At 43.9% G+C, this 12,176-nt stretch overlaps 1 protein-coding gene across 2 annotated transcripts in view; it reads left to right on the forward strand.

The window, feature by feature from the left end:
* TRPM2 (transient receptor potential cation channel subfamily M member 2) overlaps positions 1–12,176 on the forward strand; it is a 54,784-nt gene that overhangs the window by 6,432 nt on the left and 36,176 nt on the right. For both annotated transcript variants that reach the window (XM_038749031.1, XM_038749032.1), the window contains 8 exons: positions 1,292–1,547; positions 1,952–2,037; positions 2,620–2,788; positions 4,586–4,766; positions 7,268–7,434; positions 7,589–7,769; positions 8,659–8,720; positions 9,251–9,451. In XM_038749031.1, coding sequence (XP_038604959.1) covers positions 1,383–1,547; positions 1,952–2,037; positions 2,620–2,788; positions 4,586–4,766; positions 7,268–7,434; positions 7,589–7,769; positions 8,659–8,720; positions 9,251–9,451 — 1,212 coding nt within the window. In that variant the 5' untranslated portion in view covers positions 1,292–1,382. The remainder of the gene's footprint in view (positions 1–1,291; positions 1,548–1,951; positions 2,038–2,619; positions 2,789–4,585; positions 4,767–7,267; positions 7,435–7,588; positions 7,770–8,658; positions 8,721–9,250; positions 9,452–12,176) is intronic.

The following is a 12,176-nucleotide window of genomic DNA, read 5'->3' on the forward strand; positions in this document are numbered from 1 at the left end:
TAGCTTGTTCACTTAGCTGTAATGGCCTAAGAGCATCAAGGTTTTACTTCAGGGCTATGTGATTAAGCAAAGATGAGGGAAACAATGAAATTGCATCATAAATCCTTTTCTGCTTCAATCAAGTGCTATTTAACTTCCATTTTTGATGTGAGTCTTCACAGTAAGCTGGCCATTCTTCTGCAGTGTACTTGGTAATTTGAGACCATATTAGCAATTATGTCTTTAATGAGAAATGTGGCAAGACTGTTTCTAGTGGGACTAATAATTGCCGGATTTGTGGATTAGCAAAATGAGAATTACTCCTGTTCTACCTGGAGTCGTAACTAATGTTAAGAAGCAAATACAAAACACAGACATGGAATGAGGTATTTACTGAAAATAAGTAGAGATAGGCTCCATTCATAATGCAACCTAGCAAATAATTGACATGGAAGATAGGTTTCTGTGTGAAGGATGCTTCATTCATTGACTCCAGAAGAGTCCCAAAAGATTGTCCAAACAGGAAATCCATCCAGATCAAAGCATAAAGGTCACCCTTTGGGATACGGGCAACCATTGCAAGTTATTAAGATTCCCCTCACCCCACATTGGGAACAAATTTCCTGCCTTTATCGCTCGTCTGAAGAAGCACTTGGTCATTTAAGCTTAAATTCTGGAGCTTAGCAAGGATTTACCTCCGAGAGATATTTTTTAACCAAATTATCCATTACAAGTAATCTGGTTGGGAACAACTTGGGGGTTAGGGGAAAAAAATGCGTATTCCAGTTGAGTGTTTCAGAACAGTGTTCAATAGGAAGGCAACTTTTAAAAGCTCTATGTGAGCTTTCTGCCCCCGCCTCTCCCTGCCCATGTCATTCCCAAAGGAAATTGGTGATGTGGCTGTTACCTCTTCTGATTTACATGACATTCATCTTATCAAAATAAAGATACTCAATGGTAAATAGAGGGCAGGGCCTAAATTCAAACTCATATCCCTTAACTGTAGCTGACCCTCTCAGCTAAAGTTCAGGACACATCATGCCCCACTTTTCACCAAGGGTGAGATCTTCCCTCCAAGTCTGCAGTGGTGCCCCGGTGGACTGGTTTTCGACTCCACACTTCTGGTAAGAATGTCGTGGCTCTGAACACTGACCATAAAACACTTCCCAAAATGTCATCACACCAACTACTTCGCGAGGTGGTTGGGATGGATGTAGTTCCATATTTTATGGGTGGCTTGCACTTGAGTTCTTGCTTGTAAGTGTTTTTCTTTTCTTTTTTCCCTATCTCTGATATACCTGTTCCATTTTAGCACCCTGAAAATGGAGTTTTCCTGGAATCCTCAAATTAACAAGCTAGACTGACACCAACCTGAGAGGAGGCCTTTAGAATCAAGAATTAGAATGGAATCGTCAGGCCTGAAGAAGGCTTGCCCCGAGGATGGGGACGGTTATGTCCTGCAGTCCAAGAAGGTTTCAGATCTAGAAAAGGTACCCAACCTCAGAAGAAGTAACAGTGGCCTTTTCAAGAGCAAGAGGTCACAGTTTACTTTTGGCAGCAACGAGAAGGTAGGCCTGTTGTCCAGCCCTTCTGATCGATTAATCAATTAAATGATAATAATGAATTCTAGTTGGCAATCAGTAAGTTGGTCCCCATGGTGGTCTAAAACAAAGAGGGAAGCTTCCTTCCTTTTTTGCACAAGGGTCCCTGTGACAGCTTAAAATATCTCTTTACCCTGGGACCTCTCAAATCCTCTTTCCCTCAGGCCCCTTGGGCAATCTGTTTTTTGTACCGCCTCTATCTCTACCTCTGTGAGTTCCTCGTTAGAAAAGGTTGATGCTAATTAATCAGTGGTTTCTTGAGCACTTACCACAGCACATTAATAAGCATGTGGAAGATTGATCATGTTGTCTTGAATATTGCTAATATTTTTGCTTGACCTTCCTCTCTGCCCGTCCTTGCTTCTCCCCAGGAGAATGTCAGCTCTTGGATTCCTGAAAATATCAAGAAAAAGGAGTGCATGTACTTTGTTGAAAGTTCCAAAACATCGGATTCTGGGTAAGAAAACTGCTTTCAAGCATTCCCCTCTCCAATCTTTATCTATCTTTGCGTCATCCTGAGATGGGGCTACCAAAAGACCTAGCAGAGGTGCTCAGATGGAGCTCATTTACTCCTGGGGTAGAAAGTGCTCAGGGCTCCAGGGTCTTCCATGATGGCTAAGAAAAATCCTTTTGCCCATTACGTAGTCAGACCATCTATTTCTTTGGGTGTAAGTCTAAGCCCAGAGTATAGGTTGGATTTAAGAACCTGGGGGAATTAGAAGGTGGCCAGCCTCTTCAGAGACTGGCGCTTGGAAACTAAAGATCCTTGGAAAACCAAATTCGACACAGGCACCCCAAGCCAGTGGAGCTGCAGGAGGAAATTCTCCTTAAAACTGGAGAGAGAGTAGGTGTCAGAATGGGTGTCTCTGTCTGTCTTTCTATATGTGTATATATGTATTTATTTCTGCCCCTTTCCAGAATGCTTGTGGACAGTGAGCAGAAAATGAGCCTTCTAATCTTGCCCTAAATTGTCTAACCCGTGCTCTCCTGCCGTCTGTGTACCAGGCTCTGTGAAACAGTTGACTGTGTCTCCTTGCAGGAAGGTAGTATGCGAATGTGGCTATACTAGAGAGCAACATATGGAGGAGGCCACGAAACCCCACACCTTTCAGGGAAAAGAATGGGATCTGAAAAAACATGTCCAGGAAATGCCAACAGATGCCTTTGGGGACATTGTCTTCACTGGTTTGGGGCAGAAGGTGGGAAAGGTTGGTTTGCTTTATCTTTCTTTCCTGCAGACAAGGGGCTTCATTCACATCAAAACTGGCTTGGGGGTGTTTGCCTTGGAGACCTGCCCTGAAGAAGGTGGTTTTGGAAGGACACATCATTTTCTCCACACCCCTCGAGATTTACTACAACCTTTTCTCCCCTTTTGCAGTGGGGAGGGTTGAGTTGAATAAGCACACTAATCTAGGTTTTCATACTATTCTGAGTCATGTCCTATATGAGGCAAAGTTAATGGTTTTAGGGCACCAGAGCAGCTGTTAGGGGAAAGCAGTACCTGGGGACGCTGAAGCCTTTAAGTCTCTGACATGGACGTTATTGAACATGGTGTTGTCCGGGAATATTTTGTTCACCAAGAGCTGTTATTATTAGGTATAACTTTTGACAGAACTTCTCTATTTCCAAAATACTTATCTGCTGTATTTACTCGCATAATTGCTCCATCCCTTGGCATAATTTTTGCAACCTTCAAACTGGAGAATGGCTAAGAGGGGAATTAAGTCTAGCAATAAGGGAACCAAACTAAGCTTGTTGTGTGCCAGCTTTGTTTCATTTTACTCTCCCAAGCGTTTAGTACAGTGCTCTGCACACAGTAAGTGCTCAATGAAATACCATTGCTGATAAAGAGGAAAAGAGGGGACAAGGGAGCATTTCATTCATTCATTCAATCGTATTGAGCACTTACTGTGTGCAGAGCACTGTACTAAGCACTTGGGAAGTACAAGTTGGGAACATATAGAGATGGTTCCTACTCAACAGTGGGCTCACAGTCTAGAAGGGGGAGATAGAGAACAAAACGTATTAACAAAATAAAATAAATAGACTAAATATGTACAAATAAAATAGAGTAATAAATATGTATATACATATGTACAGGTATATACATATATACGGGTATATATATTTGAGATTATTATCTTCAAATGCACTCTCCCAAGTGCTGCATATTATAAGCACTCAATGAATAGTGTGACCTTCCTCGTTGTCCCCTCCCCTTCCACCACCCGACCTCCTCTTTCTACCCGAGAGTTTGCGTGTCTCTTAAGAAACTCCCGATGTGACACTGTCCCTACAGCAGTGGCCCATTTCAGACTACAGCTCTTCATATCCCTGAATGTCCACGCAGGTTTCAAAGAAGAAACACAAGGCTGTATCCATGGCATTCTGACCATACTCATTTTTCCACCCTGATGCTCACACATACTTCTCAAAAGAAATTCCTGTGGCACAAGGCTTAATCCGCTGTATTCTGACCAGACTCCTTTTCCTGAGCTGGCTGCTTTTGCTACTGAGGCAATCTTTAATTTCCTCCTCAAAAATTGGCAGTTAGGAATGATGGGGTGGAGGCAATTATGCGAGTAAGCAAGGCAATTATGTGAGTTAACATGATATTTCTTAAAAAACACCTGTGCCGGGCTAGTAGTAAGGATCATGACTCCCAGTTTGTAGATGAGGAAGCTCTAGATCCATTCACTTTCTGAAACTGTGTGGTTAATAAGACCACTGAAAATCATATATTTTGTTCTCGCATCCCCGGTATGAGTTCATCTATTCCCATATTATTTTTATGTGTCTAAAGCATTTTTGTAATCACCCTGCCCAAGCATTCCATTTTCTTGGCTTTTCCTCTGCTGTGCAGAGAGTTCCTCAATTGTGCTTCTGTGAGTAATAATAATAATGGCATTTAAGTGCTTACTATGTGCAAAGCACGGTTCTAATGGACTGTATATGGAACCTTTATTTTCCTTTTCTTTTTTTCATGTGTTTTGATCCCTCTGCAGTATGTACGCGTCTCCCTTGACACCCCCTCAAGGGTTATCTATCATCTAATGACACAGCACTGGGGTCTCGATGTCCCCAACCTCTTAATCTCTGTGACCGGAGGAGCCAAAAACTTTAACATGAAGCTGAGACTGAAAAGCATCTTTAGAAGGGGCCTGGTCAAGGTGGCTCAGACAACAGGTAAGTCTTGGTCTGGCCGGTTTCAGGAACCTGCCTTGCATTAAGAGGCAGTGTGGTGTAATGGATAAAGCAGAGGCCTGAGGGCCATGGGTTCCAATCCCAGCTCCATCACTTGTCTGCTGTGTGATGTTGGGCAAGTCACTTCACTTCTCTGTGCCACAGTTACCTAATCTGTAAAATGGGGATTGAGACTGTGAGCTTCACGTGGGACAGGGACTGTGTCCAGCCTGATTTGCTTGTATCCACTCCAGCGCTTAGTACAGTGCCTGGCACATAGCGCTTAACAGATGCCATCATTATTATTATTTATAATTTAAAATTCTTGGAGGAGAGAGATTAACTCTTCTCTGTCTCCTTAAGGGACAGAAAGCTAAGAAGTGGGCTTAAGCTTCAGAGAAATTTCAGCAGTGTGATGCAGTGGATAGACCATAGGCTTGGGAGTCAGAAGGTCATGGGTTCTAATCCTGACTCCTCCACTTGTCTGCTGTGTGACCGTGGGCAAGTCATTTCACTTTTCTGGGCCTCAGTTAACTCGTCTGTAAAATGACGATTAAGACTGTGAGCCCCACATGGGACAATCTGACTACCTTGTATCTATAACAGCGCTTAGAGCAGTGCTTGGCACATAATAAGCACTTAAGAAATACCATAATTATTATTATAATATGAGGGACCTAATTTAGAGAAAAGGACTTTCCAGGAAAGGAGGATTGGCTTCTTGAGAGAGGTAAGAGAATCCACTACTTCTGACATCTTTCAAACAGGTTAGGGAGTTGACTGCCTAGTGGTTTAACTACTGACCTATTAAAATCATGGGGTTGAACTAAATTCATTTCCAGTACGTTTTTTTGCCTTGGTTGAGCGTGGTCCGCTGGGTCCAAACTTGTAGGCTTCATTGAGCCAAATCCTGTGAGCCTTGGGCTGCTTGGAATGACTTCCCTATTGTTCCTTCTCTGCCAATCTGAGTTCCTCAGTGAAGGAGAGGAGAAAGGGGCTAAATATTTCCTGCCTGAAACCCAACCGAGGACAGTTAAATAGAGTGTGTATGTATGTGGTTACTCCTACCTGTAATATCAGAAGTCCCAAAAAATGTTATTTTAAAAATCGAGGTGAGGAGTGGATCCCAAATGAAACTAAGTCTATCCATGTCCCGAGACACCCCCAAGCATCCAGTCATTCAATAGTATATCTTAAGGACTTTGTTAAGAGAAGAGCACGGTTGAAAACACAGGAAAAGACACTAGAAATTAGCATACGAGGTCCCTACCCTTAAGGAACTTACACTGCATCAAGGAGACGGACACTACAATAATTTAGGGATAGGTATAAGAAAGAACCCCTCTTGGGGTCACACCTAGAGAGTTTCCAATACTCTACTAGAGGCAGATCTGTTCCATTCCTGGCTTGGACAGTGGCTAGCAAGTGGAAGGCAATCTGCTACAAGTCAAAACTCAACCATGCTGGGCAGCAGAGATACGGGAGAGAGTCGAGGGTGGAGACTCACGTTTACTGCACGGAAGAACCACTTCTGTGTTTTTTTAACAAGAAAACTCTGATACACTACCAGAATGATTTCAGATGGAGGTGGAGCATTCTGGAAGACATATGTCCATGGCGTTGTTATGTGTCGGAGATGATTCGACAGCATTAGACAAGTAAGAAGGAAAGTGAATATCTAAGAGTAAGACTGCTTAATGGCTTTGAGCCACATAAGTGTTGGTTGCCATAAGGTGGTGGGATGGTAGTTTGGAGGCTAAAGCTAGGAGAGAGGAAAAATTAATAGGGGAAGTCCTCCTGGAGGTGAAGAGATTTAATTGGGGCTTTGAAGATAGAAGAGGTGTGATCTGGCAGGATAAAAATGGGGAGGGACTTCCAGGAAAGAGGAAAAACATGAGAAAGGAGTCAGAGGTGTCTGAGTGCTGAATTTGTGCAAAACCCTGAACTAAATGCTTGAGACTGTATAATACAGTTAGCAAGTATATTCCCTGCCCACAGGGAGCTTACAGTCTAGAGGGGAAGAGATTAGCTTGAGAGCAACAAAGAATGGGAGCTGGAATGTAGTAGGAGGAAGTGGATAAATAGAAAGGGGAGAGAGAGCTGATTTAAGTGCCTTAAAGCCAAAAATTAGGAGTGTTTGATGTGGAAATGAATGGGTGGCCACTGGAAGTTTTTGAGAAATGGGGAGACATGTTCAGATGGACACTTTAGGATCACCATCAGGGCAACAGAGCAACATATGTGCTGAAGGCACAGGGAGGGGGCTGACGCAGTCATTGAGCTGGGATAAGATTTTTAAAAAAAATATATATATGGAATTTAATTTCTTACTATGTGCCAGACACTGTTCTAAGCACTGCGATACCACCCAGAAAGACGCAAGAGGGAATCTCTTACTTGAAGATGACCCTCTTTGTTCCTGAACGCCATCATTAAGGGTTTCAGTCAGTCAGGGCCACTGCCCGGAACCCAGAAACTCAGCAACCCCTGGATATTTTCCTCAGGTGCCTGGATTATAACTGGCGGATCCCATGCAGGAGTGATGAAGCAAGTGGGAGAGGCCGTCCGAGACTTCAGCTTGAGCAGCAGCTACAAAGAAGGGGAAGTCATTACCATTGGAATAGCCACCTGGGGAACAGTACACAATCGGGAAAGCTTAATTTACCCTATGGTGAGCTAAAGAGCCCTCGGAAAGGGTGGGGGAGACATATTCCCTCCCGAATTGGTAACTGTTGAGCTCTTTTTCGGAGAACTCTCCGGGGGCCCAGGGTTTGATGGCTACTAATATCGAGTTCATCCTGAATGTCTTCCCTGAATGTCTGCAGGGGGGCTTTCCCGCCGAGTATGTCCTGGATGAAGAGAGCCAAGGACACCTTTCCTGCCTGGATAACAATCACTCCCACTTCATCCTAGTGGACGACGGGACCCATGGCCGATATGGTGTTGAGATCCCCTTGAGGACTAAGCTGGAGAAGTTTATCTCGGAGCAGACTAAGGAAAAAGGAGGTAATGGTGCCTAACTTATGGGGAATATCTCATGCCAGAACATAGGCCCCTCAGTTTTACTTGAAGGTTGAGGATTTTTTTTTCCCCACAGTTAGCACGCCTATCTTTGCTACCTCCCAAGGTGTGCTGAAACTTTGCTTCTAATCAGAGTTATAATAATAATAATGATGGCATTTATTGAGCGCTTACTATGTGCAAAGCACTGTTCTAAGCGCTGGGGAGTTTACAAGGTGATCAGGTTGTCCCTCGGGGGGCTCACAGTCTTAATCCCCATTTTACAGATGAGGCAACTGAGGCACAGAGAAGTTAAGTGACTTGCCCAAAGTCACACAGCTGACAATTGGTGGAGCTGGGATCTAAAAGCCTTTGCCAACTTATTTTTTTATGGTATTTGTTAAGTGCTTACTATGTGGCAAACACTTTCTAGGTGCTGGGGCAGATGCTAGTTAATTAGGTTGGACACAATACCTGTGGACACAATACCTGTGGACACAATGCCTTATCGGGTTCACAGTCTAGGTGGGAGAATAGGTATTCAATGCCCATTTTACAGTTGAGGAAACTGGGGCACAGAGAAGTTGTGACTTGCTCAAGGTCACACAGCAAGCAATTGGTAGAGCTGGGATTAGAACCCAAGGCCTCCGGCTCTCAGGTCTGTGCTCTTTTTTCTCTAGGCCATGCTGCATCTCAGTGAACCTTGTTGCAACTTGTGGCAGTATTCAGAAAAAAACCCTGAGCTATGAGGATTGAGTTCTCTCTTATTCCTTTTGTTTTGAAGAGGCTGCCTTTTAAGAGAAAATGATAATGTCTTTTACTCTTGGCTGAAGCTCTCTAGAGGAGGCCCTGTTCTGTGTTATACTTAATTTTGATGCGTCTGCTTTCTCCACAGGGGTTGCCATCAAGATTCCAATTGTCTGTGTGGTGTTAGAAGGTGGGCCTGGAACGCTTGATGTAAGTATTGATCCGGTAAGGGGCTCCGGGGACAACGCTAGGTGAAAGGGAAGACAACGTCAGACCAAATTAGGTCAAACAAATGTTTGAATAGTGGACTTTGATCCAGAAGGATCATTAGTGGAAAGGCAAGCTCTCCATTAGCTGGTTATTCAGTTAATTTGGGCCCCCACAATACACTGTGACCTCCATTCCCTAGTCCCTATTATTTTTTTCCCTTTCCCTAATCAACTTTAACACCCATCTCCCCCTGTAGACTATAAGGATCTCATGGTCAGGGATCATGTCCACCAACTCTGTTGTATTGTACTCTTCCAAGAGCTTTGCACAAAGTAAGTGTTCAAATAAATACCATTGATTATTTGAGTGATCTTATTCAGCTATTGCAGTTGAGAAAATGATCTAAATCTAAATTCTAGAAAAAAAGGAACAGCCACCCGTGTGGATAGCTATGGAATGGGGCAAACTGAATATTAAGAGATGCTAATTTTCAACTGAATTTTCCTCGGCCACCCTGATTTCTGTTGCAGACCATTTTCAACGCCATCACCAACGGGACACCCTGTGTGATAGTGGAGGGGTCAGGACGCGTGGCCGATGTCATCGCTCAGGTGGCCAACCTGCCCGTCTCTGAGATTACTGTTTCCCTCATCCAGAAGAAGCTGAGCATGCTCTTCCAGGAAACCTTTGAAACTTTTACGGAGAACAAGATTGTAGAGTGGACCAAAAAGGTGAGTCAGGATTGAATGACACGCTTAACCGTGCCCAAGGAAACGTTAAATTCTTCCCAGAGAACTCAACCAGGGCGTGGAACAGAACTAGTCATCGATCATTGTTCCGTGTTGGTGATGAAAGGGAAGGGGGAAGAGTACCAGAGAGAAGAAGAGGAGGAGATATCTTTACTCCAGCTCCTTGTTTAGTTCTATCTCCTTAAGGAGCAGGACTTTGCTGACCCCTTCCCCATGTCCTTCTTCTCATATGAAACTCCATCCCCCTTCACATACAACAGACCATCATTCTCCCTCCTTCAAAACTCATTATTAAAATCACATCTCCTCCAAGAGGCTTTCCCCAACTAACCCCTCTTTGCAATGGCTTTTTTCCCCACTGCTTTCAAACATGCTTATTTCTCTCCTATCCTCAAAGAAATCCTCCCTTGACCTCACCGCTCCTTCCTATTATTGTCCCATCTCCCTCCTACCATTCCTCTCCAAACCCTTTTAGTGAGTTGTCTACACCTGCTGCCTCCACTTCCTCTGCTTGATCCCCTCCAGTTGGCTTCCGCCCCCTTTAGTCCACTGAAACTGCTCCTCAAAAGTCACCAATGATTTCCTTCTTGCAAAATCCAACCACCTCTACTCCATCGTAATCTTCCTCAACATCTGTCGCCTCTGACACTGTCGACCGCCCCCTTCTCCTGGAAAAATGATCCAACCTTGACTTCACTGACACTCCTCCTGATTCCCTTACCTCCCTGGCCTCTCAATTTCAGTTCATTTCATGTGATCCTTCTCTGCCTCCCACCCTCAAACTGAAGGAGTCCCTCAAGGCTCAGTTCAGGGTCCCTTTCTATTCTCCATCTACACATGCTCTCTTGGAGAACTCATTTGCTCCCATGGCTTCAACTACCATCTATGTGAATGATTCACACATTTCCATCTCCATCCCTGATCTCTCTCCTTCTCTATAATCTTGTATTTCCTCCCGCTTCTCTAATTGTATGTTCTGGTGACACCTCAAACTTGGCTTGTCCAAAAGAGAACTCTCCATCTTCCCACCCATACCCTGTCCTCCCCTTAGCTTCCCCATTACTGTAAACTAACCTTCCTGTCTCACAAGCCTGTAAACTTGGTGTTATCCTTTATTCATCCCTCTCATCCGACCCACATATTCTATCAATCACTAAATCCTGTTTGTTCAACCTTCACAACATTGCCAAAATCCATCCTTTGCTCTCCATCCAAACTGCTGCTACATTAATCCAAGTACTTATCCTATCCCAGCTTGATTACTGCATCAGCCTCCTTGCTGATCTCCCCACCTTCTGTCTCCCCTACTCCAGTCCATACTTCACTCTGCTGTCCAGATCAATTTTCTACAAAAATGTTCAGTCCATGTTTCCCGACTCTGCCAAGAACCTCCAGTGGTTGTCCTTCCACCTCCACGTAAAAAAAATCCTTACCATCAGCTTTAGAACAATCACCTTGCTTCCTCCAACTTTACTGTCCTAATATCCTACTGCAATCCAGCTCATGCACTTTGCTCCTGTAATGCTAACCTACTTATTACACCTCTGTCTCATCTTGTCTCACCATCATCCCCTGGTCCATGCCTTGCCTTTGGCCTGGAACTCTCTCCCGCCTTCATATCTGACAGACCATCACTCTCTTCACCTTAAAAGCCTTAGTTAAAGCACATCTACTCCAATTATTGGATCATTCAATGGTGTAAGGGTAGAAGACCAAGAGTTTCCTCCAATCCTCTTCCAATTTAAAGCACAATTCCTCCAAGAGGCCTTACCTGACTAAGCCCACATTTCCTCTTCTCCCACTCCTTTTTGCACCACCCTTAGGCTTGGATTTGAACACTTTATTTACTCCTCCCTCAGTCCTGCAGCACTTATGTACACATCTGTAATTTATTTACATTTACCTAAATAACTTGTTGGGTAGGGACCATCTCTATATGTTGCCAACTTGTACTTCCCAAGTGCTTAGTACAGTGCTCTGCACACAGTAAGTGCTCAATAAATACAGTTGAACGAATGAATAAATAACGTTTACGTAAACGTTGCCTAACATTTATTTATGTTAATGTCTGTCCCCCACCTCTAGACTGTAAGCTTGTCGTGGGCAGGGAACATGTCTAACAACTCTGTTCTACTGTCCTCTCCCAAGTGCCTAGCACAGTGTTCTACACCCAATAAGGGTTCAATAAAGACCATTTATCTCCCTTATGTATCACCTATGCTCTTGGTTCTGTACCCTTTAAGCACTTGCTATTCACCCCACCTCTTCCCCATCATTTATGTACACATCCCTAATTCGCATTAATGTCCAGCTCTTTCTCTGGACCGTAAGCTCCTAATGGGAAGGGGACATGTCTACTAACTGTTGTGTTGTACTCTCCCAAGTGCTTAGTACAGTGCTCTGCACACAGGAAGAGCTCAATAAATACCACTTATCGATTTAAATTGATTCCTTTGTGTAACCAAACTGGAGCTTTCACACAGACTCACAGGTTTGAAGGATCCCCACCTCCTTTATGGAGAGATTAATTCACTAAGCTCAGATACACTGGGGTTGCTGTCACTCCTGGATTCTAACCTCCAAGGCTTGTTCCCTCCTGTGGCTGTATTTGGGAGAGAGAGTAAAGGAGCAGTCCTGTTTTTGAGCACACTATAATTCAACGGTGTAAGGATAGAAGACCAAAAGTTTCCAATTTTCTCTTCATTGC

This window comes from Tachyglossus aculeatus, chromosome 7, assembly GCF_015852505.1.
Source record: "Tachyglossus aculeatus isolate mTacAcu1 chromosome 7, mTacAcu1.pri, whole genome shotgun sequence".
Lineage (NCBI taxonomy): Eukaryota > Metazoa > Chordata > Mammalia > Monotremata > Tachyglossidae > Tachyglossus > Tachyglossus aculeatus.